Below are 27,890 nucleotides of genomic sequence, written 5' to 3' on the forward strand. Positions count from 1 at the left end.
TGTTCGGTTCAGACGCTCGGTCAATCCATTTGTCTGTGGATGATAAGCGGTGGTAAGCTTGTGCTCAGTGGAGCAGGCGCGGAGAATATCATCCACAACACGTGAAAGAAAGTACCTTCCTCGATCAGTAAGCAGCTGCCGCGGAGCGCCGTGATGAAGAATGACTTCATACAAGAGAAAGCCAGCGATGTCAGTGGAACAGCTTGTCGGCAGTGCTTTAGTGATGGCAAAGCGTGTGGCGTAGTCTGTGGCGACTGCAACCCATTTATTTTCGGAGGTGGACGTAGGAAACGGGCCCAACAGGTCAAGGCCGACACGGAAGAATGATTCCGTTGGTATGTCAATGGGTTGTAGGAGGCCAGACGGTAGCACAGAGGGGCGCTTGCGGCGTTGGCAGCGGTCGCAAGCAGTGACGTAGCGAACCACAGAACGATACAGTCCGGGCCAGAAAAAGCGACGTCGCACACGATCGTAGGTACGAGAGACGCCTAGGTGACCGGCTGTAGGTACGTCATGTAGTTGTTCGAGAACGCTGGTACGCAGGTGATGGGGAAGCACGAGTAGTAATTCCGGGCCATCAGCGTTGAAGCTGCGACGGTACAGAATGTTGTCGTGCAGTTCGAACAGGCGAACGGAAGGGTCTGTCGGAGCAGAGGTCAGACGCTCGATAATGGAGAGTAACGACGGGTCACGTCGTTGTTCGGTGGAGATATCACCCAAAGCGTGGATGGAGAGAATGCAGGGGTCTGAATCAAGGTCTGTCAAGTCGGGCGTTTCAACCGGATAACGTGACAAACAGTCTGCGTCTGTGTGGAGGCGTCCCGACTTGTAATGGACCACGAATGAGTATTCTTGCAGACGGAGCGCCCAGCGACCAAGACGTCCAGATGAGTCCTTTAGCGATGACAGCCAGCAAAGAGCGTGATGGTCCGTAACAACGGAAAAAGTTCGGCCATACAGGTAAGGCCTGAATTTCGCCACGGCCCACACTAAAGCTAGGCATTCACGCTCAGTGATGGAGAACTTCCGTTCGGCAGGTGAAAGAAGACGACTGGCGTAAGCAATCACGCGGTCCTTCCCGTGCTGTCGTTGGCCAAGGACCGCTCCAATTCCATGGTCACTGGCATCGGTCCGAAGCTCTGTAGGTGATGCTGGGTCGAAATGGGCCAGTACTGGTGGCGTCGTCAGCAGATGGATAAGAGCCGAAAAGGCGTCCGCTTGCTCTATACCCCATGCGAAGGGAACGTCCTTCATTAAGAGATCAGTAAGCGGTCGAGCGATGTCAGCGAAGTTGCGGACAAATCGACGAAAATAGGAACATAGCCCTACAAAACTTCGGACGTCCTTGGTTGAGCGTGGTTCAGTAAATTGTTGTACTGCTCGCACCTTTTCGGGATCTGGTTGAACACCATCGGCACTGACAAGGTGGCCGAGTATGGTGATTTGGCGACGTCCGAAATGGCATTTTGCAGAATTGAGCTGGAGAGCAGCTCTTCGAAAAACATCCAGAACAGCTGACAGACGTGTTATATGGCTGTCAAAGGTGGGCGAAAAGACGATGACATCGTCTAAATAACATAAGAAGATGGACCACTTATATCCTCGGAGAAGGGAGTCCATCATGCGCTCGAAAGTTGCCGGCGCATTACACAGTCCAAACGGCATGACTTTGAACTGGTAGAGGCCGTCGGGCGTAACGAAAGCGGTTTTTTCACGATTCATGGGGTCGACGGAAATTTGCCAATAGCCGGATCGAAGGTCGATAGACGAAAAGTATTGGGCACCATGGAGGCAATCGAGGGCGTCATCAATCCGAGGCAAAGGGTAGACATCTTTGTGGGTCACTTTGTTTAAATGGCGATAGTCCGCGCAAAAGCGCCAGCTGCCATCTTTCTTCTGAACGAGCACGACTGGGGAGGCCCAGGGGCTGGATGAGGGTTCTATTACGTCTTTAGTAATCATTTTATCCACTTCATTTTGGATTACTTGGCGTTCCTTGTGAGATACGCGATATGGACGCCGCCGTATAGGACTGGCATTACCAGTGTTGATCCGGTGAGTCACTGCAGTTGTTTGGCTGAGAGGGCGGTGGTCAAAGTCGAAAAAGTCTCTATATGATGTTAGCAGACTACGGAGGCTGGCAGCTTGCACTGCAGTGAGGTCGGGAGCAATCATCTTGTTAATGTCATCTGCAGGCAGAGTGTAATTGCGGCCAAGACAGGGGGATGTAGTATCGGTGTCCAAACCAGTAGCGTTGCAGCTGTCAAGTGGAGATAGGGTGGCCAAAGACATGTCTTGCGGAATAACTTGAGTCAAGAGACTCACGTTGAGCAGTGGTATAACCACTGTATTATTAGCGACGGCGACAACAGTGTGAGCAAGGGCGACGTCTCGGGCCATCAGTACGTCGACTATAGGAGTGACGAGGTAGTCACCGTCGTGCACATGACGTGAGCACGACAAAGTGACATATGTAGCAGCTTGCGGAGGCAAGCGAACGTGGTGACGAGAGTGTAAACGGGGAGAATAGTCTGCTGGAAAATTGGCAAACTGCGGCAGTTCAAGCTGAAGAGCACCAGTGGCACAATCAATGAGCGCAGAATGACGTGAAAGGAAGTCCAAACCAAGTATTAGGTCATGAGGACACATTTCAATGGCGGCAAACTGAACTAATGTAGGATGACCGGCAATGGACACACGGGCCGTGCACATCCCTTGAACATCAGGGGTCCTCCCATCAGCGACACGAAGTTTGTGGGAAGCGGCAGGCGTGAGCACTTTATGTAGGTGTCGGCGAAGGTTCGCACTCATTACAGAAATGTGCGCTCTAGTATCTATAAGGGCAGAAATAGGCACACCGTCAACGGCAATGTCTAACAAATTTTGTCTCGTCGGAAGCGTCAAGAGAGGATTTGTGGAGGGAGTCGAAGATGCAGCGTCACCTCCGGGCGCTGCACCGTTTAGTTTTCCGGGTAGGCAGGAGCGGGGTTGAATGGAGATGACGGCCTGCGAGTCTGCGGTAAGCGAGACGACTGGCGACGTCCTGGAGGCGAACGCGACTGATGACCATGCGGTGACGGAGATCGGCTGTTGAACCTTCTGTAGTTGTTTTGCGGAGAAGGCTGCACGGCAGACGCGAAGCGGGTGCTGTCCTGTCGGTAGTGAGGTTGAGATGAAGTCCGAGGTGGCGAGGACCAGCGGTAATTGCAGTAACGGACGACATGACCGATACGGTGGCAATGAAAACAAATTGGTCGATTGTCGACGGTTCTCCACGCCGCAGGGTCGCGAGATCGGGCCGTGAACTGCTGCTCGCGATAGGACGAGGGTGGACGCCATGAAGCTCGCTGCGGGCTGGGCAAAGCGCACACCGAGGGAATACCTATGCTGGCGTGTTCTTGGCGGACGATGGCTTGAACCATGTTAGCAGTGAGTGGGGTGGTGTCACTTGCAGCGGTGTGAGCCGGAGCAGAGGCAATGGCTTCAAGTTCGCGCCGTACAATTCGGGTCACCTGATCCGATGAATCTAGAGGTGGTGGCTGTGTTCTTGCACGGTCTTCGCAAGATGATGTTGCAGCCGTATTCGGAAGGCGGGTGAACACGCTGTTAATCCGCCGGCTCTTTGCTTGCTCAAAGCGCCGACATTCTTTTATAATGGCGTCCACTGTAGAAAAATTTTTGCAGATGAGGAGGTTGAATGCGTCATCCGCAATCCCCTTAAGAATATGCCCGACCTTGTCAGCCTCCGCCATATCGACATTGGCTTTGCGACACAACGACAACACATCTTCTATATAGGAGACGTAAGACTCGGTCGAGGTCTGCGCCCGAGACGCGAGCATTTTTGTTCGCGGCCATTTTTCTTCCAATCGGCTTTCCGAACAGGTCTAGCATTTTCTCCCTGCACACTGCCCAACTCACAAGTTCTGTTTCATGGTTCTCATACCACAATTTGGCGGTTCCCCTAAGATAGAATAACAGGTTTTCCAGCATAAGAGTCGGGCCCCATCGGTATCGAGTACTCACACGTTCGTACTCTGCCAGCCAATCCTCAACGTCAACTTCATCTGGATCGCCGGAACCGCTGAACGTGCCAGGATCCCGCGGGGGTTCGAGCACAAAGGTTGTGGTCGCAGAAGGAGATGTAGTTACCGCATCATCTCCGGCCGCAGGAACACCAGGAGCAGATGCAGACGCCGTACTCTCCGTCATCGTTGTGGAATGACCCTTCAAACGTCGGCCGCTGCGAAGTTCCGTTGCGAGGCGGTTGCACAGCACTTCCACCAAATGTGACGGAGCGAGGTCTTGGCTTACAGGACAGCGTCCACCGAGAGTCGGCAGCCGAACAAGATGTCTGAGTTGCCTCTCGTGCAAGCGCCTAACGCACAGGCGTCTTCTTCATCTTCACTAAGTGCTACGCTTGCTCCTGTCGATGATGCACCGTAACAATATTGTTACGCGCTAGGAGCTCGAAGAAACGTACAAGGAGACACTACTGTCAAAATCTCAGACACAAAGAAGGACGACTCTGCTGGCACGGGTTGCTCATCGTCTTCTTCGTTCGCCGGCAGAGAACTGGCTCACTGTTCGCTGGCACAGAACACGAGGTGGTATTACTCCTCCTCCAAAGTATTTTTCGTCCGTCGACTTGAAGAAGGGTTAATGGCAAATAGAGGTCAATCAACGTGACCGGGAAAAGACCGCTTTTGTAACGCCGGATGGCCTTTATGAATTCAAAGTGCTCCTTTTTGGCCTCTGTTCCGCTCCAGCCACATTACAGCGAATGATGGACGCCATCCTGGCAGACCTCAAGGGGAAAAGCTGCCTCGTCTACTTCGATGATGTCGTCGTGTTTTCAGAAACGTTTGACGAGCATCTTCGTCGCCTCGGAATGTACTCGAAGCCTTTATATCGAACGATCTCACACTCAAGTCTGAGCAATGTCATTTCGGCTACGAAGACTTAAAGTTTCTTCGTCACGTGGTGAGCGCCGTTGGTGTTGGGCCTTATCCTGACAAAACTGCTACCGTCGCCGCTTTTCCAGCTCCAACTGACAAGAAAGGTCTTCGACGATGTCTGGGTCTGTGCGCGTATCACCAGTGCTTTATTGAAAATTTCTCCAACATTTTGGAGCCACTATTACGCCTCACGTGCGATGACACACCACTTTGCTGGGCTGACGAACAGCAGACTGCCTTTGCGGAACTTTCCAATTGCCAATAACACGATGACACGAACATACGGGCATCGTTCACTCACACTGACGAAAAGTTCAATTGGGTATTCATGGCCGCTAATGTCAAGTTCACCATATTGTCGCTGACTTTCTGCAACACTTTGGCCGGATGGTTCAATCAATCAATCAATCAATCAATCAATCAATCGATCAATCGATCGATCGATCAATCAATCAATCAATCAATTAGTTGATTGCGTGTACAGTACATAAAAATGCTGGTTATTATACAGGTAGTACCACAGAGCCCATTGAAGAGCATTTGCATGGGTCTGTTTTCCACAGTAGTAGTTTGAGGAACCATAAACTCTAAGCCAAAAAGGACTAAAGTGGGGTATGACATTGGTCCTTTAGGGGAATAAATGGGCTGCCACAGATTTCGAACCAATTTTCGACTAACTGCGGGAGCAACCAGAGTGTTCAGCTGTTACCTCCTGGCACTTATCCCACTTGGTTTAAATGTTGGTCCTCGTGTAATGCTCCAGTGGGACTAACAGCTGAACCGCCTGGATGAATGAGAAAAAAAATGGTGACCCTGCACTTGTGGAGTACTTTTTATGTTTATCCCAATTTATTCAGAACTGAAGAACGCAGTGTCTCACCGGTGACCACCACCGGTAACGCACTCCCTCACTAGAGAAAGACTGGTCACCCTGGTGCAGTATTTGGCCACTACCTCCCACATGCGTACGTCAATTAACTCACGGCCCTCAGTGCACAGTGGCTGCGAAGCAACCGACTAAGGTGGTGGTCAGATCAGCAACGCAGCAGAGGGTGCTAAGAACCTCTGGATCCGGACAGGCCGCCCTTGGAACCTGATCTTGGCAACGTGTAACGCTAGAACCATATTTAGTGAGGCAAATCTGGCTTTACTATTCGAGAAGCTAAAGGGCAAAAAATGGTGATGTAATAGGACTCAGTGAGGTTAGAGGGACAGATGAGGCCTAAACAGTGCTACAGAACGGGCACGTCCTTTGCTATCGAGGCTTGATGACAGAAGAAAACTGGGAGTGGGGTTCTTTATCCACAGCAACATAGCTAGCAATAATACTATAGCATTATTGAAAGGGTGGTAGTTATTGTAACTAAATTCCATAAGATATACAAGATGAAGGTCGTACAGGCTTATGCGCCTACATTAAGCCATGATGACGCGTCAGTTGAAAACTTCTGTGAAGACGTAAAATTTGCAATGAGTTAGGTAAAAACACAGTATACTGAACTGATGGGAGACTTCTATGCAAAAGTAGGGAAGAAACAGGCTTTCGCTGTGCGACGTTGTCACCGAGTATAGTGCTAAAAATCAGTTTCAGCCTTGAAGACAAGTTCACTTGCGGGAACGCAATTTCGGGCGTACAACCAGTCTTCACAGATTTTTCTCTTTTTCATCACAAGCTTTCACCTTCCGTATCCTGTCGTTTCTTCATTATACTTTGTGCACGTGAGATGCAAATGATGTAGCAGTCTCATTTGATCCCGTTGTCAAAATATGTTGCATTGTTTTCACATGACTTGTGTTGGCTGTTTGTAAATGTGGTAGAAACGGCGCAGTGTTTTTGAATAAAAATATCACATCTTTCACAGAGAATGGGACGAGGAGATAAGAAAGATGAAGCAAGGCAAGCAGCCCGACCTGCTCAGGGCAATTTTCAGAGCCTTCGGATTCACGTACATCATGATATCGCTACTCGTACTGGTAGAGGTAAGTGAAACCTCTTGTGTTCTGTGTCTAGGAAGCGAGTCACGCGTAATCCCTAAAAAGTAGAACGCCGAGGGAGGCTTTGTAGCCAAACGTGCAGCCCAAAGGGGAACGTGTCTTTTAAGACGCGTTCCCTTTTGGGCTGCATTCTCTTTTTGGCTGCATTTAAGACGCGTTCCCCAAAGGGGAGCGCATCCTAAATGCGAAGCATTTCTTAGCGAACTTAGGTGACTCTCAGCGTATCTATCTATCTATCTATCTATCTATCTATCTATCCATCTATCTATCTATCTATCTATCCATCTAGCACCTAGCAAGCTAGCTACCTACTTGTGCCATTTAGTTGTCTTGGCCGTTTCGATAACAGAATCGATACCAAATTTTGTATGGTATAACATGACTGTATGAAGAGAATACGTGACTAACCATAGCATGCAAATCGTGACATGTATGCAATGAATGCCATGATTTACATTCCATGGTCTTTGTACTCTTGCGGTGGTTTCTTTGACATGTGTTGTAAAACTTGCATGTATGACGGGACTGCATGGCGACCATAAGTGACTTACTCTAACGTGAAAACCCCGACATATGTCATGACTACATGTCACGCTCATGATACTCTCAGGGCAATTTCGCTAGCTTTAGATGTACCAAAGGTGTACGTGACGCGAACGAACGACAAAAGTGAATGACATGTTGGAACATGATAATCAAGACCTTCGTGTCATGTGAAACATGACGACATGGTACGCTCATACTGCACTGGTGGTCATTTCGTCGCTTTACATATACAAAATTTGGTATCACGTGACATGAATAGACGACGACGGTAAAGAACAGGTCTGATCATGATAATCATGATACGGAATTCATGTACGGCATAACTTACGTCCACCTCCTAATGATGTGCAGATTTGAAAGTGACATATCACCTTCCTCATTCGTGCTTTGCATATCACAAATTCCCACTGAACGTGGGATCTGCCGATTTTTTGTTCAGTGACCACGCACCTTATGTCCACGGGTGCGGCACCACAGCGCCGCGGAGCGGGAGTCGAACGCAATGGCCCTCACTCCTCCCATGTATTCGCGTGGCGATTTCGACACTCCCCACATTCTACATCGCTCTTGTAAAGTTGTGCGCCGTGGCGGTTTTGATCAGCGTCATCAGCGGCGTCGTCAGCGCATGCCAGTCAGAGAACATCTATACCACTTTAAAGAACGGAAACTGTGCCTTTGGGATACCTTATCAAAACACCGTAGCAGCGGCATACTGAGCCGCAATACCATGAGGCGAAATGGCTTTGCTAGAGACTATATTGTCACAAAGAAACAGGCACGCAGGTACAAAATAGGGCGTTTACTTTCGCAACCCAAGAGCCAGAAACGCGAACACCAGAGCACGCGCACACAGAACTACTTCGTTGTCCTCTTCAGAAGCTGGCTACTATAGTTGCCAGCCTACCTTGCGTCCATTCCCCCCTTTCAAGAGAGACCGTCCCGGTCGATTGACTGAGATGATAGAGGTGGCCTGATGGATCCCGTAGATTGGCAAGCCAACAGAGCGAATGGTGGTCACTGACCGCTCAAAATGGCCGGCCGTATAGGTAGGGTCGAAACTTGCTAATGGCCCAAACGACTGCTAGGCACTCTTTTTCGGTGGTAGAGTAATAAGCCTCTGCTTTTGTGAGACTGCGGCTCGCGTAAGCGATCACACGCTCTGCGCCGTTCTGCCATTGAACTAGAATGGCTCCGATTCCCACGTTGCTGGCATCTGTGTGGATCTCAGTGTCGGCAGTGTCGTCGAAATGTGCCAGCACTGGAGCTGTCTGCAGTCGATTGCGCAGCTCTACGAAGGCTTGTTGTTGTTCTTCCGTCCATACGAAAGGTACACCTGGCAGTGTCAGTCTTGTAAGAGGTTCCGCAATTTTCGAAAATCCTTCGACAAAATGGCGGTAGTATGCACAGAGTCCGAGGAATCGCTGAACAGCCTTTTTGTCTCCAGGACGAGGGAAATCGGCAACGGCAACCAACTTCTCCGGATCTGGTCGAACACCCCCCGGGCTAACCACCTGGCCGAGAAACTTGAGTTCCTGATAGCCGAAGTAGCACTTTTCGGGCTTGATGGTAAGGTTCGCTCTCCTTATTGCAGTGAGGACACTTTTTAGCCCTGAAAGATGCTCGTCAATTGTGATTGAAAACACAACGACATCATCCAAGTATACAAGACACATCTGCCACTTTAGTCCAGCTAGTACAGTATCCATCATGCATTGAAACGTGGCGGGAGCGGAACAGAGACCGAAAGGCAGCACTTTAAATTCGTAGAGCCCGTCAGGCGTCACGAACGCGGTTTTTTCACGGTCGCCCTCGTCAACTTCAATTTGCCAGTACCCTGAATTAAGATCTAGTGATGTGAAGAACTGGGCGTGGCGTAGACGGTCTAAGGCGTCATAAATCCGTGGCAGGGTGTAAACGCCGCGTTTCGTGACTTTGTTAAGCCGTCGGTAGTCGACGCAGAAGCGTAGTGTGTTGTCTTTTTTACTTGTCGAGGGTTGGATGACGTCATCATTCAGCATTTCTTGAACTTGACGCTTAATCACCTCTCTTTCGTTCGGGGACACACGGTATGGATATTGGCGAAGAGGCCGCGCCGACTCCTCGGTAACAATGCGGTGTTTTGTAGCGGTGGTACGCTGAACTTTCGATGCTGTGGAGAAGCAGTCCGAGAATTCCCTCACAAGGTTTAGCAGCCGCTCTTTTCGTGAATTTGGCAAGTCTAGATTAACGTGAATGCGGCTTACCAGGTCAGCACAAGCTCTTGCATGGGTGAAGTCGTATCCATTGTGCCGATATCGAAAAAGTCGGCGATTTCACTGAGGGAAGGGACAGTAGTCCCTCTAGGAACGTGCTGAAACTCATTGCTGAAGTTGGTCATCAGAACTCGAGAGCATTTATTCTCTAACCGAACAAGGCATCGGGCTATGCATATGTTTTGTTTGAGCAGCAGCGGGATATTTGCCTCAGCAATACCTTCATAGTCGTTGAATTCGTCAAAAACGTCGCAGGCTACCAAGGTGAACACGCTACTCTTCGGCGGTAACGTGACGTCATCGTCAACAATTCTCAAAGCATTGACGTAACTGCCGTGAGAGTTGCGCGTTAAAGCGTGTGCCGTAGAAAACGTCACTTGCGACTGTTGCAAATTAATCATGGCTCCATTATCACGCAGAAAATCCAGTCCGAGAATTAGGTCCCTCGAGCAACTCGGCAGTATTACAAAACCTCCGAGATACGTAAATCGGTGAATACTGACAGGCGCGGTGCACCGCCCCACCGGAGTAAGAAGATGGCCTCCTGCCGTACGTATCTGCGACCCAGCCCACTGGGTAGAAACCTTCTTCAGTCTGCTGGCAAGACCCATGCTCATAACGGAAGTGTCTGCTCCAGTGTCAATTAGCGCCATTACTTCTTCGTCGTCCACAGTTACCACAATGTTTGATGTCACCACTCTTCGGATCACGTTTGACTGCGTCTGTACATCTTTTTGCTGCTGTCGCTGTCGTCGTAGTGGAGGATCTTCCGTAGAGTCAGCGTCAGCGGCCTCACCTCCGAAGGTCGCTGAACTCAGTTTTCCCGACTTGCAGGACTGGGTGAACGGCGTCTTGGAGTACCGCGTGAATAGGCTGGGCTCGGTGACCTGTAGCGACCAGGCGACGACGAGCGAGGCTCTTGTGACCAATGTTCAATACTGTGACGATTCTAGATGAAGCTCTCTATTTCCTGTGGTCGCTCGCCAGGTCGTGGACGAGGGGCATTAGGCGAAAATCCACGGAGACCCACACGACGGTATGGACATGTTCAGTAGACGTGTCTGGCTTCCCCGCAGTGGAAACAAACGGGCCTGTGGTCGGGTGTACGCCAGATGTCAATCTTTCTCGGTCTTGCTTCGGCGATCAACGGTGAGCTGCACGAGCGGAAGCCTACCTCCATTTGCTGAGCGTGTCACTCATTGGGGTAAAATACGCTGGTTGAACTGCACGATGGAGGACGTCGCACTGCTTCCGCGTAGCTCATTTCGACGCAGTGCCTCTGTTGTGGCGCCTCGGATGGTTGGGGAGCGTGAACGGCTTGCCGTAGCTCGGCGCGTACCATCTCCGCAATGGAGAGCTGCTCTGCAGGTGAAGCAGTCACCTGCATCTTTTGTAGCTCTTCCTTAATGAGAGCTCTGATAAGCTCTCGCAACGCGCGGATGTCATTGCTGAGAGTGACAGAAGTGACCTCACTTGGGTTTACACCACGGTTATACTGCCTGGCACGCTGTTGAAGGGCCCTCTCCATGGCAGTGACTTCCTCATGGAACTCCGCAAGTGTCGCAGGCGGGTTTCGAATCAGGCCGGCAAAAATCTCTTCTTTTACACCACGCATTAGGTGGCGAACTTTCTTGGATTCGGACATAGAGGGCTCCGCAAGCATGAAAAGCCGATCCATGTCCTCTACGTAGGTCGTCACCCTTTCGTTAGGGCCTTGAACCCTTGCCTCTACAGCACACTCCACTGTCTCTTTCCTGTCCTCTCGGGCAAATGCCTTGAGGAACTGCCGTTGAAACTCATCCCATGACGTAAGCACGGCTTCATGGTTCTCAAACCACGTTTTCGCGGAGTCCTCCAGGAAGCAGTACACATAGAGTAGCTTTCGCTCTGGGGTCCAATCGTTGATGACGGCGACCCGGTTGAAATGCTCGAGCCAGTCGTCGGCATCTTCAAAAGCAGCTCCGTGAAATGTCTTCGGCGTCTTGGGCTGGTTGATAACCAGGTGCGCTGGTGCTGGCGCGGTGACAGGCGGTGTTTGATTCATAGTCCTCTGACCTTCAGGCAGCAAACCGTGCTGTGGCTTGAGTCTCTGGAGACGACGGCTGGAACGTACGTGCACAGGGTTAGCTCGGTTGAGATACTGGATCGACTTGCGTCAGGGGTGCTCTCAGGGGACCGTATCATCTATCGTACCCAGCACCTCCACCAGAAAATGTCACAAAGACACAGTCACGCAGGTACAAAATAGGGCGTTTACTTTCGCAACCCGAGGGCCAGATACTCGAACACTAGAGCACGCGCACACAGAACTACTTCGTTGTCCTCTTCAGAGGCTGGCTACTATAGTTGCCAGCCTACCTTGCGTCAATATCATCATCATCATCATCATCATCATCATCAAAGAGACGCACGACAGATTTTTTTGCTGTTGGTTGGGAGGTCTACTGGTCGTTCGCCCTGCCGCACAACTCGCTCCTACTTGGCACCTTCTGTGCCACCGTATCGACTCCGATTTTACCAGAGGCGCGACGAGAACAAGCTTTCAAAGGGTTATACACGGCTCTTCCAGCGTTAACGTGAACTTACTAGGTACCCTACAGTTGAAGTACGTTAACACTTCGCGGGATCATGTGCCCATGCCACAGTAGGACGGCGCTGATTTTCCGGAACTTTCAAAAGCATTCACGATCATCTAAGCTGAAGTGGCGATACACAGCGTGAGGAAGGGCACGGCCCTGGGACCTGATCAGTTATCAATAGGGCAACCTAAGCGGTGACATGACCCAGTTGCTAGAAGATAAAATTTGCAGTACTGGGACACCGAGCTTACTTTCATCCCGAAAGCTGGCAAAGCGCTCAACATCGATAACATTCATCCCATATCCCTGACGTCATCCGCTGCTAAGGTGATGGAGAAGATCACAGAAATAAGGATAACTGAATATCGAGAAGAACAGAGCCTCCTGACTGGCACTATGTACGGCTTTCGCCCCTATCTGTCGGCGCACGACTTCCTCCTTCTACTAAAACATGATATTGTCGACCTACCCAGTGGAAACACTCAGGCGGAGAAGGCCACTCTTGCAATTGATTTCAATGGTGCCTTTGAAAATGTTTGCCACTTCACAGTCTTGAAATACCTACGTGCACTCAAGTGCGGCCCAAAGTTATTCGCATGTGTGGGGGACTTTCTCACTGAGATGGGTCACTATCCGCATAGGGGCCCTTAAATCGCAGCTAATCACCACGGGGGATTTTGCTACTCCTCAAGGGGCTGTCCTTTTCTCGCTTCTCTTCAACATCGCCTTTATTCGCCTCCTAAAGACCCTAAATTGAATTTCAGTTATACGTCATGCTGTGTCTGCGCTGATGACGTAAAATCTGCTTCCGCTTTCGCAATCTGGTCCGTATAGAAGAAGCCTTCCAACAGGCTGCCTCCTTCGTAGAAGAGATAGGACACAAGAGTGGTCTAGTGTGCTCCCCCACGAAATCCGAAATCTTTATTGTGTATAGAAATAAACCATCTACTTCAACGTTCAACTCAATAGAACCCAAAACAAAGAGGGTGAAATGATTCCAATTCTCGAGGCCCACTTCAATAATCACGGCAAGAACTAATTTTCAATAAATAACCTAAGAAAGTCGTGTTTACAGATTTCTTGTAGGATTAATCGTGTGGCTAACCGACGACGACGGATGAAATAACATGACATAATGCGACTCATTTAGGCATTTGTTATCAATCGCATAACTTATAGCTTTCGTTACCTGAGGGTCTTTAAAGTAGACAAGCACAAGACATGCGTATCAGCCGGGGTGGTAGGAAAGCGTGAGCCCCCTCCCCCAAAAAGTGGGGGGAAGGGCTGAGCCCACCCACTTTCAACAGTTGTCACTCTTCACTGCACGCGGGGGAAACCAAAAAGTAAGGCGTAGTTTTTCGTCGCAATAACAATCACTCCATTATTCTCTGACGGCAAAATTGTTACAAGGCTACGTTACAGCATAGTGAAATTTTGCCAACATTGTTGCTGTGATGACTTTCCTTATTCGTGTGTGTGTGTGTGTGTGTGTGTGTGTGTGTGTGGGTGGGTGGGTGCGTGCGCGTGTGCGTGCGTGCGTGCGTGTGTGTACGTGCGTGCGTGTGTGTGCGTGCGTGCGCGTGTGTGTGTGTGTGCGTGTGTGTGTGTGTGTGTGTGTGTGTGTGTGTGTGTGTGTGTGTGTGTGTGTGTGTGTGTGTGTGTGATGTCCCGGTTGACAAGTCAGGTAGGTTTGCCTCCCACCCCGCTCGCGAAAGAGTTGGTACGCCACTGTACGTGTGACTCTTACGAAGGCTCTGAAAATTCCTACGTAGACAGTCACGGACCATTGGCTCCAATGGGGCCCTACAATACCGCATCTGACCTATTCCAAGCATGCCACACGAATCAAGTCATGCGCCTCGTCATTACTAAAACAGGCCGGAAAATATTATTCGAACTTGGCATTGAAGTCCCCATTCACAAACGAGAGAAACATCATTATGCCACATGAATGGAGCAGGACTTTATCGTAAAACGACTACCACGCAATATGCACCCACAGTTCCACGAACGTCGACTTCGGGCACGGGCCAAATCTGACGACAAGTACTCATTCACTGAGGGCGCCTTCTTTGCCGATGCAGCTAGACCAGCGGACGGCAAATACACAGCAACCCTCATTCATCAAAGAAAAACTGATCGGCTGTATAACAGCATAGGACACAGATACAACAAGCATGCAATATAAATTGTCCTCGCCCTACGAAACTCTGAGTCCACCTCCATTTTCACAGATTCATAGGTAGCCTACCAAAATTTTGGTAAAAGCTACACTAGCCCCACTGCGCACCGAATCCTTACATAGATATCGGCCCCACGTTAAGAGAGAGACTGGAAACAGCTAATATGGATATGCGGGAACTACGGAGTTGGAGGCAATGAGTTTGCCCATGCCTCGGCCCGAGAATTGCTCTTGCGAACCTCCTACCCCGGCACATCACATGCACCCTCATCTCTGCGTATGAACCCACTTCTCACGTATACAGGACTTGTACAACACCAAAGACTTCAACTACAGAAACTTCCTACCCCAAGGACAAAGATCAGTAAGGAACCACTGGTAGCATTGTCGCCTACACACCCTGTCCTATCCCAATTCTTACACACTGTAAAAGAAAGATCCCAACACCTACACACACCACAGTGCAGGTACTGCGCCAACAAAGCAGCTACTCAGTGTCAAACGGTATGAAAGTGTCCACACAATACCCCTTGGCAACCCAGGACAGAACACAACATGGAAGAGTGGGTGGCAGCTTTGTCCAGCTTGGATCCGAGGACCTAAGAGGCCTTCGTCAAACGTGCGAGGACTGCGGCCTGCGCCAATAGGATCAGACTAAGGATCCCACTCACCTATCTACTCACACATAAAATCACAATAACAGATTTTGCTCTCTCTTCTGCAAGATTTTATTCTTCCTGGTTGACGAATCGCGGTTCGTGCGTCTAATTATCACTAGGGGACCAAACTGGCCTTGACTGGCAAAAAAACGTTAATAAAATGTTTATGGTGTTTGCCCAAGCCGGTACAACCGATGTCTATTGTGATGCGACCGTGGAGCGAGACACAGGCGGCAACCAAGGTGCCGGGCGAGTCGAAAGCACAGACACCACGCGTGTTAGGGCCTCATCACGCTGAGAGGGGTCAACTTTACTGACCGCGTTCTCTACAGCACATACAAACTTTTTGTCTGTTGATGCTCCCTCGTTTGTTGCGTCGGGGAAGACCAGTAACGACGCCTTTTGATCTCAGCGTGGTTCGCAAGGATGAACGTTCACTCCTACAGGCACGGATTCAAGACTGCCGAGAAAAAGTCAGAATTCCAGTAAACCAGGCATTCTTTACTCGTCGTCGCCTTGAGTGTCACTTACCAAGTGATTTCTCAAGCATACAGCTGCGTGCTTATTTTCAAGCAAGTCTTCGCACACAAAAGGATGAACTAGCGCACGAAAATAAGATTCGTAGAGTTCAAGTTCAGCAAAGCAGCGTTCAACGCAAAACACCAAAATGCGCGGTTTTAAGTATGTCTTCGTACAAACTAGACAAGGTTAAACTTTCTGTCCTTAGCCTCGGGCTCAACTTCAACATGGGAGCATCAATAGACAAAAAAAAGTTTTTATCTGCTGTAGAAAACGCCGTCAGTAAAGTTGACTCCGCTCAGCGCGATGAGGCCCGCACGCGCGTCGTGTCTGTGCTTTCGAGAGTACGGGAACCCCCGTCGTCTTCCTCATCTTCAGAGGAGCGTCAAGTGGTCAGGAGGCTTTGTAGCAACCCGTGAGGTCGTGATCCTTGCCGCTGACAAGGGAAACGCGACCGTTTTGTGAGATAGAGCTGACTACTCGTGCAAGATGTTGACGCTCATAGCGGATACGAACACGTACGTGCCTCTCGACCGGGATCCAACGCCCAAGGTTCAAAAAGACTTCCAAAGACACTTGGCAGTAGTGTTCCGTGTTGTTCCCCCTGAACTCGAGTCCCTCTATTTCACATTGCTTTGTCACAATGGTTCAGCGCCAGCTTTGTACGCCCTACCCAAGGTCCGCAAGCCAGGCTCTCCCATGCGCCCAATAGTGGATTTTACACGCTCACCCCTGCACAAGCTATCAGGATTTTTGCATCGTGTCCTTTTACCCCTTCTAGGACACCGTGGCACCGACATCCGTAACTCATACGGCCCAATTGGTAAAGTCTATGACGTCGTCCTCGATCAAGCTGATAAATTGGTGTCCTTTGACTTGAAATCACTTTTACCAGTGTGCCCGTAAGACTGGCTGTGGATGTGTGCAAGACAGCTCTGGAATCGGATTCAAATCTAACGGAAAGATCGCCAGTGAAAGTACCAGACTTAGTTCGGATTATACGGTTCAGTTTGTCGAATACGTGTATTGCTTTCGAAAACAAGTTGTACAAACACATCCACAGTAAAGCTATGGGTGCTTCCATATCGGTGACCGCTGCTAATTTGACTACGGTAGCTATTGAAAGTCAAGCCCTCTCCTCAATCTGCCCAGTTTCGAAGGTGTTTTTTCGCTATGTGGACGTCATTTTTTGCATCATTCCCCAACAGGTGTTCGAGGCGTTCATTTCACACCTGAACAACATAGAAACAGCAATTCAATTCACGGTGGAGATGGAAGTCGAAGGAAAGCTCCCATTCCTTGATATGCTCATTCAAAAAAAAAAGAGTCCACTTTGTTGTTTGGCGGGTTCAGGAAGACAACTCACACAGGTCGTTGCTCGCATGTTGATAGCACTCAGCCCGCTTCTCACAAAAGTGCTGTGGTTTCTACACATCTATGACGTGCGCATGATAATCTGCACAAGAAGACTACGCCGCCGACGTACGCTTGGTGCGGCGTCAATTGGCCTGTGGCTATCCGAATTCCTTCTCTGACGATGTCGAACGACAAATCGCACGCCCGCCATTGTCCTGTGCTAGATATGGTGAAAAGCGTGCGGAAACACCGTATATTCTCACCATAAGCGAAGCCCTCGGCCGTATTCTACGTTCTTACAACGTACATGTGACAGATCTTGCGGGCCAAACACTGCGACAATCGCTCATAATTGTGAAGCGTAGACTAGCCGAAGTTTCATTTATTTATTTATTTATTTAGCAATATTGTAAACTCTCTTGCTAGAGTCCTTACGTTAAATTCCTCGATGTGATGTATGGTGTCCTGTGCGCTAATTGTGACGATGTGTATATCGGTGAAAGTGGTGACTTTGAACGCCGCCTCAAACAGCACATTTATGACGTGAACAAAGGTAATGGTAAACGCCGCGCCTTGCCTGAGCATGCGTCAGGTAGTCACACAATAGCTTGGTGGAAGGCCCGGGTTCTCGCTAGAGAAAAATGACTGTCACGGTGTCTTTATCTCGAGTCACTCGTGATACAAAGCACTCCGCGAACTTCAGACAGGAACGATAATGATCTCCCGTCAGTATATGTGCACTGCCTGCGTGATATATTGAAACATACATAAGGCGAACTGCTTTGCTCATGTTTTCATTTCACTGTGAAGAAGGCTTTCGTATGAGAGCCGAAACGTCCTTTTTCTGTGTTTTTTTTAACATTTTGTTTAGTCGGTGCAGTGCCTCCAGGTTTTTTACCCTCCACCATATATCATCCCGACAAGACAGGCTTCCGTCAAAGTTGAAACTTTATCCCCCAGTCTGTGCACGCGCTCCTTCCACACGCTGACCGTGTGTCCCATTGACGCCGATGCGTGTTTCGTGAAGCGCACACCGGCACCACTTGCGTTCCTGCAGGACGCGTATGGAGCTTGGACGGTACGCGAATAAGCATCCCTTCTAGCCCATGTCCTTGCTCTGCTGGTAGTACCAACACCCTAGTCTGAACAAAACAAGTCACTCATAGATATCTAAAGATTTCGACCCATATGTAAATACTCTTGAAAGCTAACAAATATATGCATGAAACTGAACATCCATATCACTTGATGAACCTCGCTTTCATTTGTTGCGGCGTTCGGCTTTAATAGCGTGGCTTCAGGACAAGGGTCTGTTTCTGCCGTAAGATATGCGGTGCTTACCAAGTAGTGGTGATCTTGAAGTGAAGCGATTGCATAACGTGGAATCGGGAACAAAACTTGCACATTGCTGACAGATAGCTCGTGCAGTGAAAGCAATGCATCTTTACTAAATTTCTTCTGTAAAAAACTGTCGATGCGTGCAGTTCTAAAACTTTCTCGCTCTGCGATATTATCTTGGGTACTTTACAATTAGGAAATGTCTTGTGTCAACAGGCTAGGCACAAGTTTTTAATTATCGGCTGTCAGCCCATATCTCAGGTAATATGCATTTACGTGATACGCATAAAAAATATTTCACGATTGTTGCATTTCTCGCCTTTATTAAGTTACACAGCGAGAATTTCTTGTCGCAAGTAATGATTGGTCTGCCGAGTATGCAGCGAACACGTATGCAACGGAGCATCGTTATGAGGTGACTGCTTACAGATTAATAATAATAATAATAATAATGGTTTTTATTTCCACCAATACACAGTTGATGGAGGGGGTGAGAATAAAAGCGATTATCCGCTTGACTAAGTTCTCACCCCCCAATGTACATAAGGCAGTGGCGGTGGCGGCAACAGAACACCACAGCTGACAAGAATACACAACATTAACAAAATTAGAATTGATAAAGCCTTCAAACTAAAAAAGAAAGAAAAAAAAAAAACCCACACAGACACAGTGCAATAAACATATATAGTAATATAAATCAAAAGTCGCAATATGTAAAGCACGAATACATTAAACATATTATTTACATGCAGCGGTGACTGCATTTTCATCCTTTGTGTTTTTGTTTATTGTTTTCCCTAATTGTTATCTACGAACTTTGAAGATAAGGTCTTAATTGTCAGAAGTGTTAATAAGATATTGGCGAAGTTGAGAAAGGGTGATATCTGCTATGTTAACACCTGATGAATATAACCTGTTTAATTGTAACGGTAGCTGATAAGTAATTTTTTGTTGTCCATAGTTAGTTCTTATACGAGGAAGCATCCAAGGTCCTTGGATGCTTCCTCGCAGAAAGAAGCTCAAGTCTAAAAAAATAAGATTTAGGCACGCATTGTAAATTATCTTCGACGCTAATGGAGTGCACTAAACAACTGCTCAACTCTGAGCACAATCTCTTTTTCGCATAAGAACGTCGATAGAACTCCAGCACTCTTGCAAGCAAGCCCTCTTGAAATCGATTGGTGGCCCTTGATGTGAATCTGTGCAAATGCTGGATCAATAAAAGTCACGCCTATTACACACTTTTACTGTGTTCACATTTTCAATATATTCGTGCTTAGAGGCAGTATTTCTTTTCTTTGAGCTACTTTTAAATGTTTCGACTTGAGATATGCATTATTTTGCAGTGTGATTGTGGATAAGTCAACATGACATACGCTTCAACTACCTCTGCGATTTCCTAGACTTTTTTCATAACAGTAGTGAATAGAATTTCACCTCCTAGAGGTAGACACCATAGCTATGCCAAGTTAGTTTGCACAGAAGCAGATGTGCTGAAAAAAATCAGGGATGTTTTTTCTGCCACAAAAAAAAAGAAGCAGTACCACATCCAATGAACACAATCTTGCTCATCACGACAACATTCATATGCTTGGTTGAGCTGTGCTGCAAGTTCTTGACCGACTTGTGGGGTTTAACGTCCCAAAACCACCATATGATTATAAGAGACACCGTAGTGGAAGGCTCCGGAAATTTATCATATGGGGTTCTTTAACGTGCACCCAAATCTGAACACATGGGTCTACAGCATTTCCGACTCCATCGGAAATGCAGCCGCCATTGCCGAAATTTGATCCCGTGACGTGCGGGTCAGCAGCCGAGTACGTTAGCCACTAGACGACCGTGGCGGGGCGTGCTGCAAGTTCTCGTCACCTTTTAAATTTATTATTTGAAGGAGCCTTTTGAACGTATGTGCAAAGCTAATGCGATTGAGGGCAGCCTTTTGAGCTTTGGTGCATCTTTTTGTAAACTTGTATCAGGTAAACACAGGTTCATTAAGACAAAACAGTTCTGGGCTTAGTTGGTAAACTGTCTCACCAGGCGCAACTAAAGTCGGAAAACCTCTTAATGCCCCTCACTGCGGGGGTGTTTGTTTTGTAATGCAAATAATAATGTGTAATGATTCACATGCCAACCATGTAATCATTACGAGCCATGCAATAGTGGGGAACTTTAGATTGAAGCTGGCTTCCACGGGTTGAAACAAATAGTATTGTAGCAACACAGAAGACAAGACTGCTTGTCGAAACATTTTCTCCAACACCTCGTGTTTACAGAGTTTTCATATCTTCAAGGTTTCATCTTTTAAGGGTCCGTTTCATTCAACCACGCCAATGAGAACCGGCTGTGCACGGGAAAATAAGAAATCCTGCAGCACGAGTTGAGTAATGCTGGCAAAGTGCGACATCACAAGCGAATAACAAAGTGCCGACAAAACGGAAGCCTTATTTCTGTTCGCTTCTTCAATGACGTACAAACATCTTGGCAAAACACTCCACGTCAGTAGAGGTGAATACGGCACCTACGTCTAATGATATGTTGTCTATTGAACTGTGAATGCGGCTGCACCAAAACGCGCCGGGAAATCATTAACTAAATTTAGTGCTGTACCTCTCCTGCCAGTTTTAAAACGAATGGAGCGGTTGAAAGGCTGCCATTTCTGCACCAATGGAAAGAATGGCAAAGTGCAGCGCCTCTTAAAATAGATCTCGTAGTGCAGGTGAGTCGAACCAACCCTTGAGCACACGAGCGTCCTTGCATTTCACCCCCATCGAATTGTGGCCACTGTGGCTGCGATGAAACAGACAATGTTTGTGGCCAATCAAAAGAACCTCTCAATAAGATGCGTGGTAAAACATTCCCAACTATAGTGTTGGAAGTGTGAAGTTCGAGATCACCAGTTGTCGTGGACGCTCAGATGTTTCGACGTGCTTGCACTGTGGACACTGGGGGGGTAGACATACTGTCTTTGCATGGCTGTCTGGAAAAACAAGCAGCATCACCGTATCAATGGATATAAAACTTTCCAATGTAAATAAATACTCAGTTAACTAGCAAACAGTGGTATGGTATATATATATATATATATATATATATATATATATATATATATATATATATATATATATAAATATGTGTGTAATGGTACGTCATACCACTTGTATCGCTCGGGGTTGCTTCTTCACAAGGCACGTCATGTAGCAGGTACCTTGCCCATTTACAGAGCTGCTTTCATGTCAGGTAGGCGAGGAGGCTGTGGCAGAAAAAAAAAACATTATTTCGGATTTAAGTGACGCTTTGTTTGTCTTAATATATTGAACCCACACCCATAATTACGTGATGATTCTCAAGTGCGACTGCGGTAAACTAATTATTCACAGGTTTGTGAACTAACATACGGGCTAGCTACGAAGACGCATACAAAAAGCTGAAGTGTGTTTTACACAGGAACCCGTAATTCTCAGGCTCAAAACGGGTGTACAGTGTCAATTTTTATGACAGGGAACAAGGAGACGCGTGGCCTGCGCTCTCCGGCGGCTGCTGGTAGCGCGTTCAAGCGGGAGCAATAGCAAGCACAGGCTCTTTTCGCGACACCTCGCGGCCAGCGAGACAACCATTCGTTGCTGATATAGAACGGCAAGCATGCAACTCCTCAACCCTGGCGACTCACAGGTTTTGCGTAAACGTCTTGAAAAAGGAGGGCGTCGCAATCTTGCCGCTGGGTCCGTGTTAGCAACGAACGTTTGTTTTGCTCGCCGCAAGATAACGCGAAGAGAGACTGTGGTTGTTCTCGCTCCCGCTTAAACGCACTGCCAGCAGTTGCCGCAGCGCGCAGGCCACGCGCTCCCATGTTCCCTTCAATAAAAATTGACACTGTACATCTGATGAAAACTGTCCCGCCGTGGTGGTCTAGTAGCTAAAGTACTCGGCTGCTGACCCGCAGGTTGCGGGATCAAATCCCGGCTGCGGCGGCTGCATTTCCGATGGAGGCGGAAATGTTGTGGACCCGTGTGCTCAGATTAGGGTGTACGTTGAAGAACCCCAGGTGGTAGAAATTTCTGGAACCCTCCACTACGGCGTCCCTCATAATCATATTGTGGTTTTGGGACGTACGTTAAACCCCACAAATCAAGCAATCCGAGGAAAGCTTGAACGATGGCTTGGTTCACCCGTCACTTGAATACGCTTCGCGAAAGAATGTGAATGTTTTAAAATAAACAGAACACAAGAGAGTGTGTCGTCTGGCAATGGCTCGAAATATTTAGGGTGGCGGTCCCACACCGGCGGCAACCATTTCACATTTTACGCGTTTTTTCGCACACACTGGGCTCGCGGAGCCCAAGAAATAAATATAAATTGTACAAATTCAGAAATCTTACGATTTTCGTTTTCTAATGACACCTGGTTTTAATGCCTGGTTTGAAGCTTTACCGAATAGTAATGAAAATAGTGTGAGCAACAAAAAACGTTTTTGTTTTACAAGACTTCATTGTACTGCGAGTACGGTAAAGTGGTTCACTATAACAAAACGAGATTTATTGAACCATTACACAAAGTGCTACATTAACTTTCTATAAGGAGATCTTGAACATACACTAATTAGTAATTTATTAGCGTTACAAAGAATATAGACCGAATATAGAAAGTTTGTGTCGGAATATTTTTTTTCTTTTCAAAGCAGAACAATAATCATGCCACGTTCTTTCCTAGAGTTTTCTGATCACCCTGTTATGCTGTACGCGATTCTCAGCGCAAACCACACCTACAGTGTTTCAGAAGCTTCAGGGCTTGATTGATTGATATGTGAGGTTTAACGTCCCAAAACCACCATTTGATTATGAGAGACGCCGTAGTGGAGGGCCTTGGAAATTTCGACCACCTGGGGTTCTTTAACGTGCACCCAAATCTGAGCACACGGGCCTACAACATTTCCGCCTCCATCGGAAATGCAGCCGCCGCAGCCGGAATTCAAACCCGCGACCTGCGGATCAGCAGCCGAGTACCTTAGCCATTAGACCACCACGGCAGGGCAAGCTTCAGGGCTGCAGTGGATAACCTTGTTCACGCCCACTTCGTAAGCATTTCAGATTATTCTGGAACCTATACGTCACCGCTAGCGATAACGCTAGAATGTTCGATGGCAGGTGTAAAATTTCGACACGCTTCGCCGTTTGTCAGTTGATCGACAACCGACAAGTAGTTCACCGATATCAGTGCCAGTGTCTTGCTGTAATCTCAATTTCCTTTTACGTGGCCACAAGTGCGGCTGAATAAGCAGTTTAAACTTCGAGATACAGTCTGCTCCCTCCGTCCTTGTCATGACCCCTGGACATCTGGTGGAAGTGCTTCCCGACCCAATTACCGCACGCTCCCTTCCAGCCATGAAACAAGTCCACGTCGTCACGAAGACAGCGACGCCAACCACGACCAGCGAGTCAGCAGCAGACAACAAGTTATACAACCAGAGCACATGCCTTTACCCAACAAGACTCGCACGTCCATCATGACGACCACTGGTGCAACGATGACTGCTGCTGCTCCACTGCCTGCGACTATCGTGATGCACCCACCTCGAGAGTCACCTAGTTTTCATGGAGCACCTAATGAAGACCCGGAGACCAAGCTCAAGACATGAGACCGAGTTGCCTCCTTAAACAGCTGGAATCCCCCAAGCAAAAGTGTACCACGTATACTTATACCTGGAAGACGCCGAAAAACGTGGTTCGAGAATTGAGAGTCCCCGCTGTGAAGCTGGAATGTCTTTTGGACGACGTTCCTTCGCACGTTCACGAGCGTCGTCCCAAGGAACGGGCTGCGACTATCTTGGAGACGCGTACGTGCGCACCTCCCCAACGAGAACGTCAGAATCTTCGTCGAGGAGATGACTAATAGAGCTGTGCAAGCTATTACCTTCGTCACAGTCTCAAGGTAATTAAATCGCCGACATTGTCCGTGGAACCGTAGCTGTGGCATTGCACGTACGCGTCCGCCTCAGCTACGGGAGGTGCGGGGTTCGATCCCCAGTGCCGGCCGGCCACTGTTGCGAAAAACGGCGATGCCAACACGGTCGCGAAGGCGCCACTGCTCTGATCTCCGCTGACACGGTCACCAGCCGTTTGGTAGCGTAGGTTTCTCAGCTCGTGATTGCTTCTGCACAGAGCTGATAGACGAGCGGACGAGACGACGGTGAGTTAAACCAGGTTTATGTACAGCATAGATACAGAGGCGTTACAACTTGAGCACTGGGGCTGACAGTATAGAGACTCGAAGAGCCGAGCTCTCTTCTCTGACACACAGGTCTACTGCTCGCGACGCGCCACAGGGCTTTTTTTATGAACCGGGAGGATTCTTTGAGTAACCAAATGTCCAGCCAGAAGCGCCGCTGGCCGTGAGGTCTGAATCCTCCAATAGGGTCACTACTGGGCCGCGTCATTCTCATCGAATCCGGAGTTGCAGCCAAGGACGAGTGACGTCGCCACGCATTGCGTAAGACTCGCCAGACAAGAAGGCGCCTATTGCTGCAACGGGCTCGTGCGCTGATGGGGCTCGCTGTGCGTTGTGCGACAGAAAGGCGCCGCCGCCTGATGACGCCGTTGAGTTGTTCGCGTCAGGCGGGCTCGCGTGCTGGCCTTGACACAGATTGCCTTTTTCAGAGGCAAGGACGTTCGGTGTGGACTCGCAGGCATAACAAGACCCCTGCCGCCAGACAATGCGCCGGAAAGACGAGCTGCTTCCACGTGGCTCGGATGTCAGGCGCGCTCGTTGGCCAGGTCCCTCCAGGTTCGCCTCCAGAGCCATGGGGGGAATGCAGCTGCAGACTCTGTTCCGGGAGCATATCTCATTCTTGAGGACGGATCCCTGCTCCACTGGTTTGTCGCCACAACTTGTCGGCCAGCTTCGTTCGTCTCTTCTCATGATCTTTGGTCTCAGCACTTGTCGATGGTTCTGCAACTTGTCATGAACGGTTCGACAATAGACAACACACGACACAAGCAAGTGCCCTCGGTCACCCGACAGAATACCAGACAATGTATATTTCAACATATACCTAGCTACGTGTCTATCGGAATTTCGTTCCCTCTACATCAAGAGGCACATGTGGGACACAAGACTCTTAAATTGAGAACTCAAATGGTTACACGTACAACAACGTAACGAAATAGAATAGAACATAAAGTTGGCTCCTCAAGCTCATTCTGGACGACAGCGCCCAGCCAAGGCGGTGACGAAGACAAAATTTTGCCCCGAATCGCCAGCGAGAAACCGAAAGGCGGAGAAGGTACTAACTAAACGCACGGCTCAATGCGTCTGCATTAGCGTTTAGCTTTCCTGTTTTGTAGTGAACGTCAAAGTTGTGCTGTTAGAGTATCATGCTCCACCTCAGTAACCGGCCACTTTTAGGCGACATGTTGTTTAACCAGGTTAGAGGACAGGGGTCCGTTTCGACCACAAACCTAGAGTCGGAGATATAACAAGCTAGCTTTTGAACGGCCCACATGAGGCAAGGGCATTCTTTTTCAGAGGTACTGTATGCCTCTTCCCTGCCACTGAGTCTCGAAGTACTCGACACATTTTCCCATTCACACTAATTTCTTGGAGATACGGCTCTAACAACCGCATGTTCTTTTCCGATTCTCAGATTGTTGCAAAAGGAAACTTTTGCTTACAGTTTATCCCGATGTGCCCTTCCTTTTGCAGTTGTAGCAGATTAGCGACTTCCGTGATTCAAACGCCCGTGTGGTATCAGTGCGTTGTTTAGGAACCTCACTCAATTTCTCCACTTCCGTTTGCCCTTCCCCTATAGTGTCCTTCGTAAGAGACGGCATCTTCTTGAAATTACGGTGCGGAGCGGGTTTCCGTTGATCCGGTTTCATTGAAAAGACCTCTTTTCTTTCATTAGTCAAGAATGACAAGATGAAGAAAAGAAGTTGTCTTGAATAGGTAATTTAAACGCTGGATTGAGGGAGAAGAAGACGAGAGAAGAGGGCGCGGGACGAGTGAGGAACGGGTGAGCCGGGACGTGGCGTTCGAGGGGCAAAGGGCTGCGGAAGTTCGGACTGGGTCTCGCCCCAGGCTCCCGTCCGAGCACCTGACTCGGCGAGCAGCGCAAGGAAGTACCGCTGTGCCTGGTCGGCAATGGTTATCGCCCGAGCACCTGACTCGGCGAGCAGCGCACAGAGCAATCGCTGATCCTGGGCTGCAGTTTCCCGCCCAAGCACCGACCTCGGCGAGCAGCCCCGGAACCACCGCCGACCCTGGTCTGCAGTGTATGCCGCCCGAGCACCTGCCTCGGCGAGAAACCTCTGGAGCTACCGCTGTAGTGGTTCTTCGACATCGTCCCCACCGTTGAGCATCGATATGGCGTGTCATCACGCTTGAGAGGGACTCCCAGTGGACTGGAGGCCACGCCACAACTGTAAGCGCGAGAACTAGAAAACGCAAACGGTATCGGAGGTTGAAACTCGCGTCATTAAGATATTTCCTTTTCTTTGTTTTTCAATGTGTGCGTGTTTTTGTTGTTGCTTTGTTTTGTGATTTTTATGATAATGAAATGGGAGTTTCGTTTGGTACCATCAGCCTCTATGGTTCATTTCGCAACGTCCGACGAGCGAACCAGGCATGAGCATATACTCGTGACAATGGGGAGCCTGCCAGGATCCATGTCTCTTTGTCACACGCCTAGGTCTGTCGGGAGCCGTGGAATAGATCTGGAACGCTTGATGCAGCCGGTAGGGCTGCGGGATTGTCAGCTGAGGCTATAATGACGCTCTATCATGAGGAACAGAAAAGATTACGTGAAGAGCGTGCAGAGCCATGAGGGGCCGCGAAAGAATTCCTGAAGAGCGCAATAATACTGAAGAGTAAGCGAAAGCCGCAGACGAGCGAACTTATAAAAACTTAATGCTGGGAAAGGAGCTCACTGAAAAAAAAATCGCAGTTGCGTGAAGCACTAGTGTGGAAGTACCAGATAGGTCAGAGATGGTACCCCAGCCACCAAAAGTGAGTCCGCGTAAGTTAATCGCACCTTTTGACGAAAGGCAAGATGACCTCGACGCTTATATACAGCGGTTCGAGAGAATAGCAATAGGACAAGGCTGGCAGAGGAGTGATTGGGCGACTGGATTGAGCATGTGCCTTGCGGAAGAGGCTTTGGCTGTTTTAGCTGGATGCCAGTAGCGGATGCGCTAGATTACGACAAGGTCAAAAGGGCTCTGCCACAGCGCTTCAGATCAACTGCTGAGGGCTTCCGAAGGAAATTCCGGAGCTCGAAACAACGGGAAAATGAGACAGGCCAGCAGTTCGCTGCTCGAATCTTCAATTACTTCGATCGGTGGTTAGAGATGGCTAACATAGAGAGATCATTCGAGGATCTAAGAGATAGGATGATTGCGGAACAATTCCTGGCATCGTGTCACAAGGGAGTGGCAATATTCCTGAAGGAGTGAACTTGAAGACGGTGGCTGAGCTGTCCGAACACGCTGACCATTATTTGGAAGCTCAAGGTC

The 27,890-nt window shown here is 48.8% G+C and overlaps 2 protein-coding genes across 7 annotated transcripts in view; one reads left to right on the forward strand and one right to left on the reverse strand.

The window, feature by feature from the left end:
- LOC119178190 (ATP-binding cassette sub-family C member 4) overlaps positions 1-27,890 on the forward strand; it is a 2,441,444-nt gene that overhangs the window by 327,376 nt on the left and 2,086,178 nt on the right. For all 6 annotated transcript variants that reach the window (XM_075869787.1, XM_075871012.1, XM_075871549.1 and 3 more), the window contains exon 3: positions 6,821-6,938. In XM_075869787.1, coding sequence (XP_075725902.1) covers positions 6,821-6,938 — 118 coding nt within the window. The remainder of the gene's footprint in view (positions 1-6,820; positions 6,939-27,890) is intronic.
- LOC142774763 (uncharacterized) overlaps positions 1-27,890 on the reverse strand; it is an 88,194-nt gene that overhangs the window by 14,730 nt on the left and 45,574 nt on the right. The window contains exons 2-3 of the mRNA XM_075876030.1: positions 21,540-21,637; positions 21,282-21,364 (exon numbers count right to left, since the gene is read on the reverse strand). Of these exons, the coding sequence (XP_075732145.1) occupies positions 21,282-21,364; positions 21,540-21,581 (125 nt within the window). The 5' untranslated portion in view covers positions 21,582-21,637. The remainder of the gene's footprint in view (positions 1-21,281; positions 21,365-21,539; positions 21,638-27,890) is intronic.

This window comes from Rhipicephalus microplus, chromosome 1 (genome assembly GCF_043290135.1).
Source record: "Rhipicephalus microplus isolate Deutch F79 chromosome 1, USDA_Rmic, whole genome shotgun sequence".
Classification (NCBI taxonomy): Eukaryota; Metazoa; Arthropoda; class Arachnida; order Ixodida; family Ixodidae; genus Rhipicephalus; species Rhipicephalus microplus.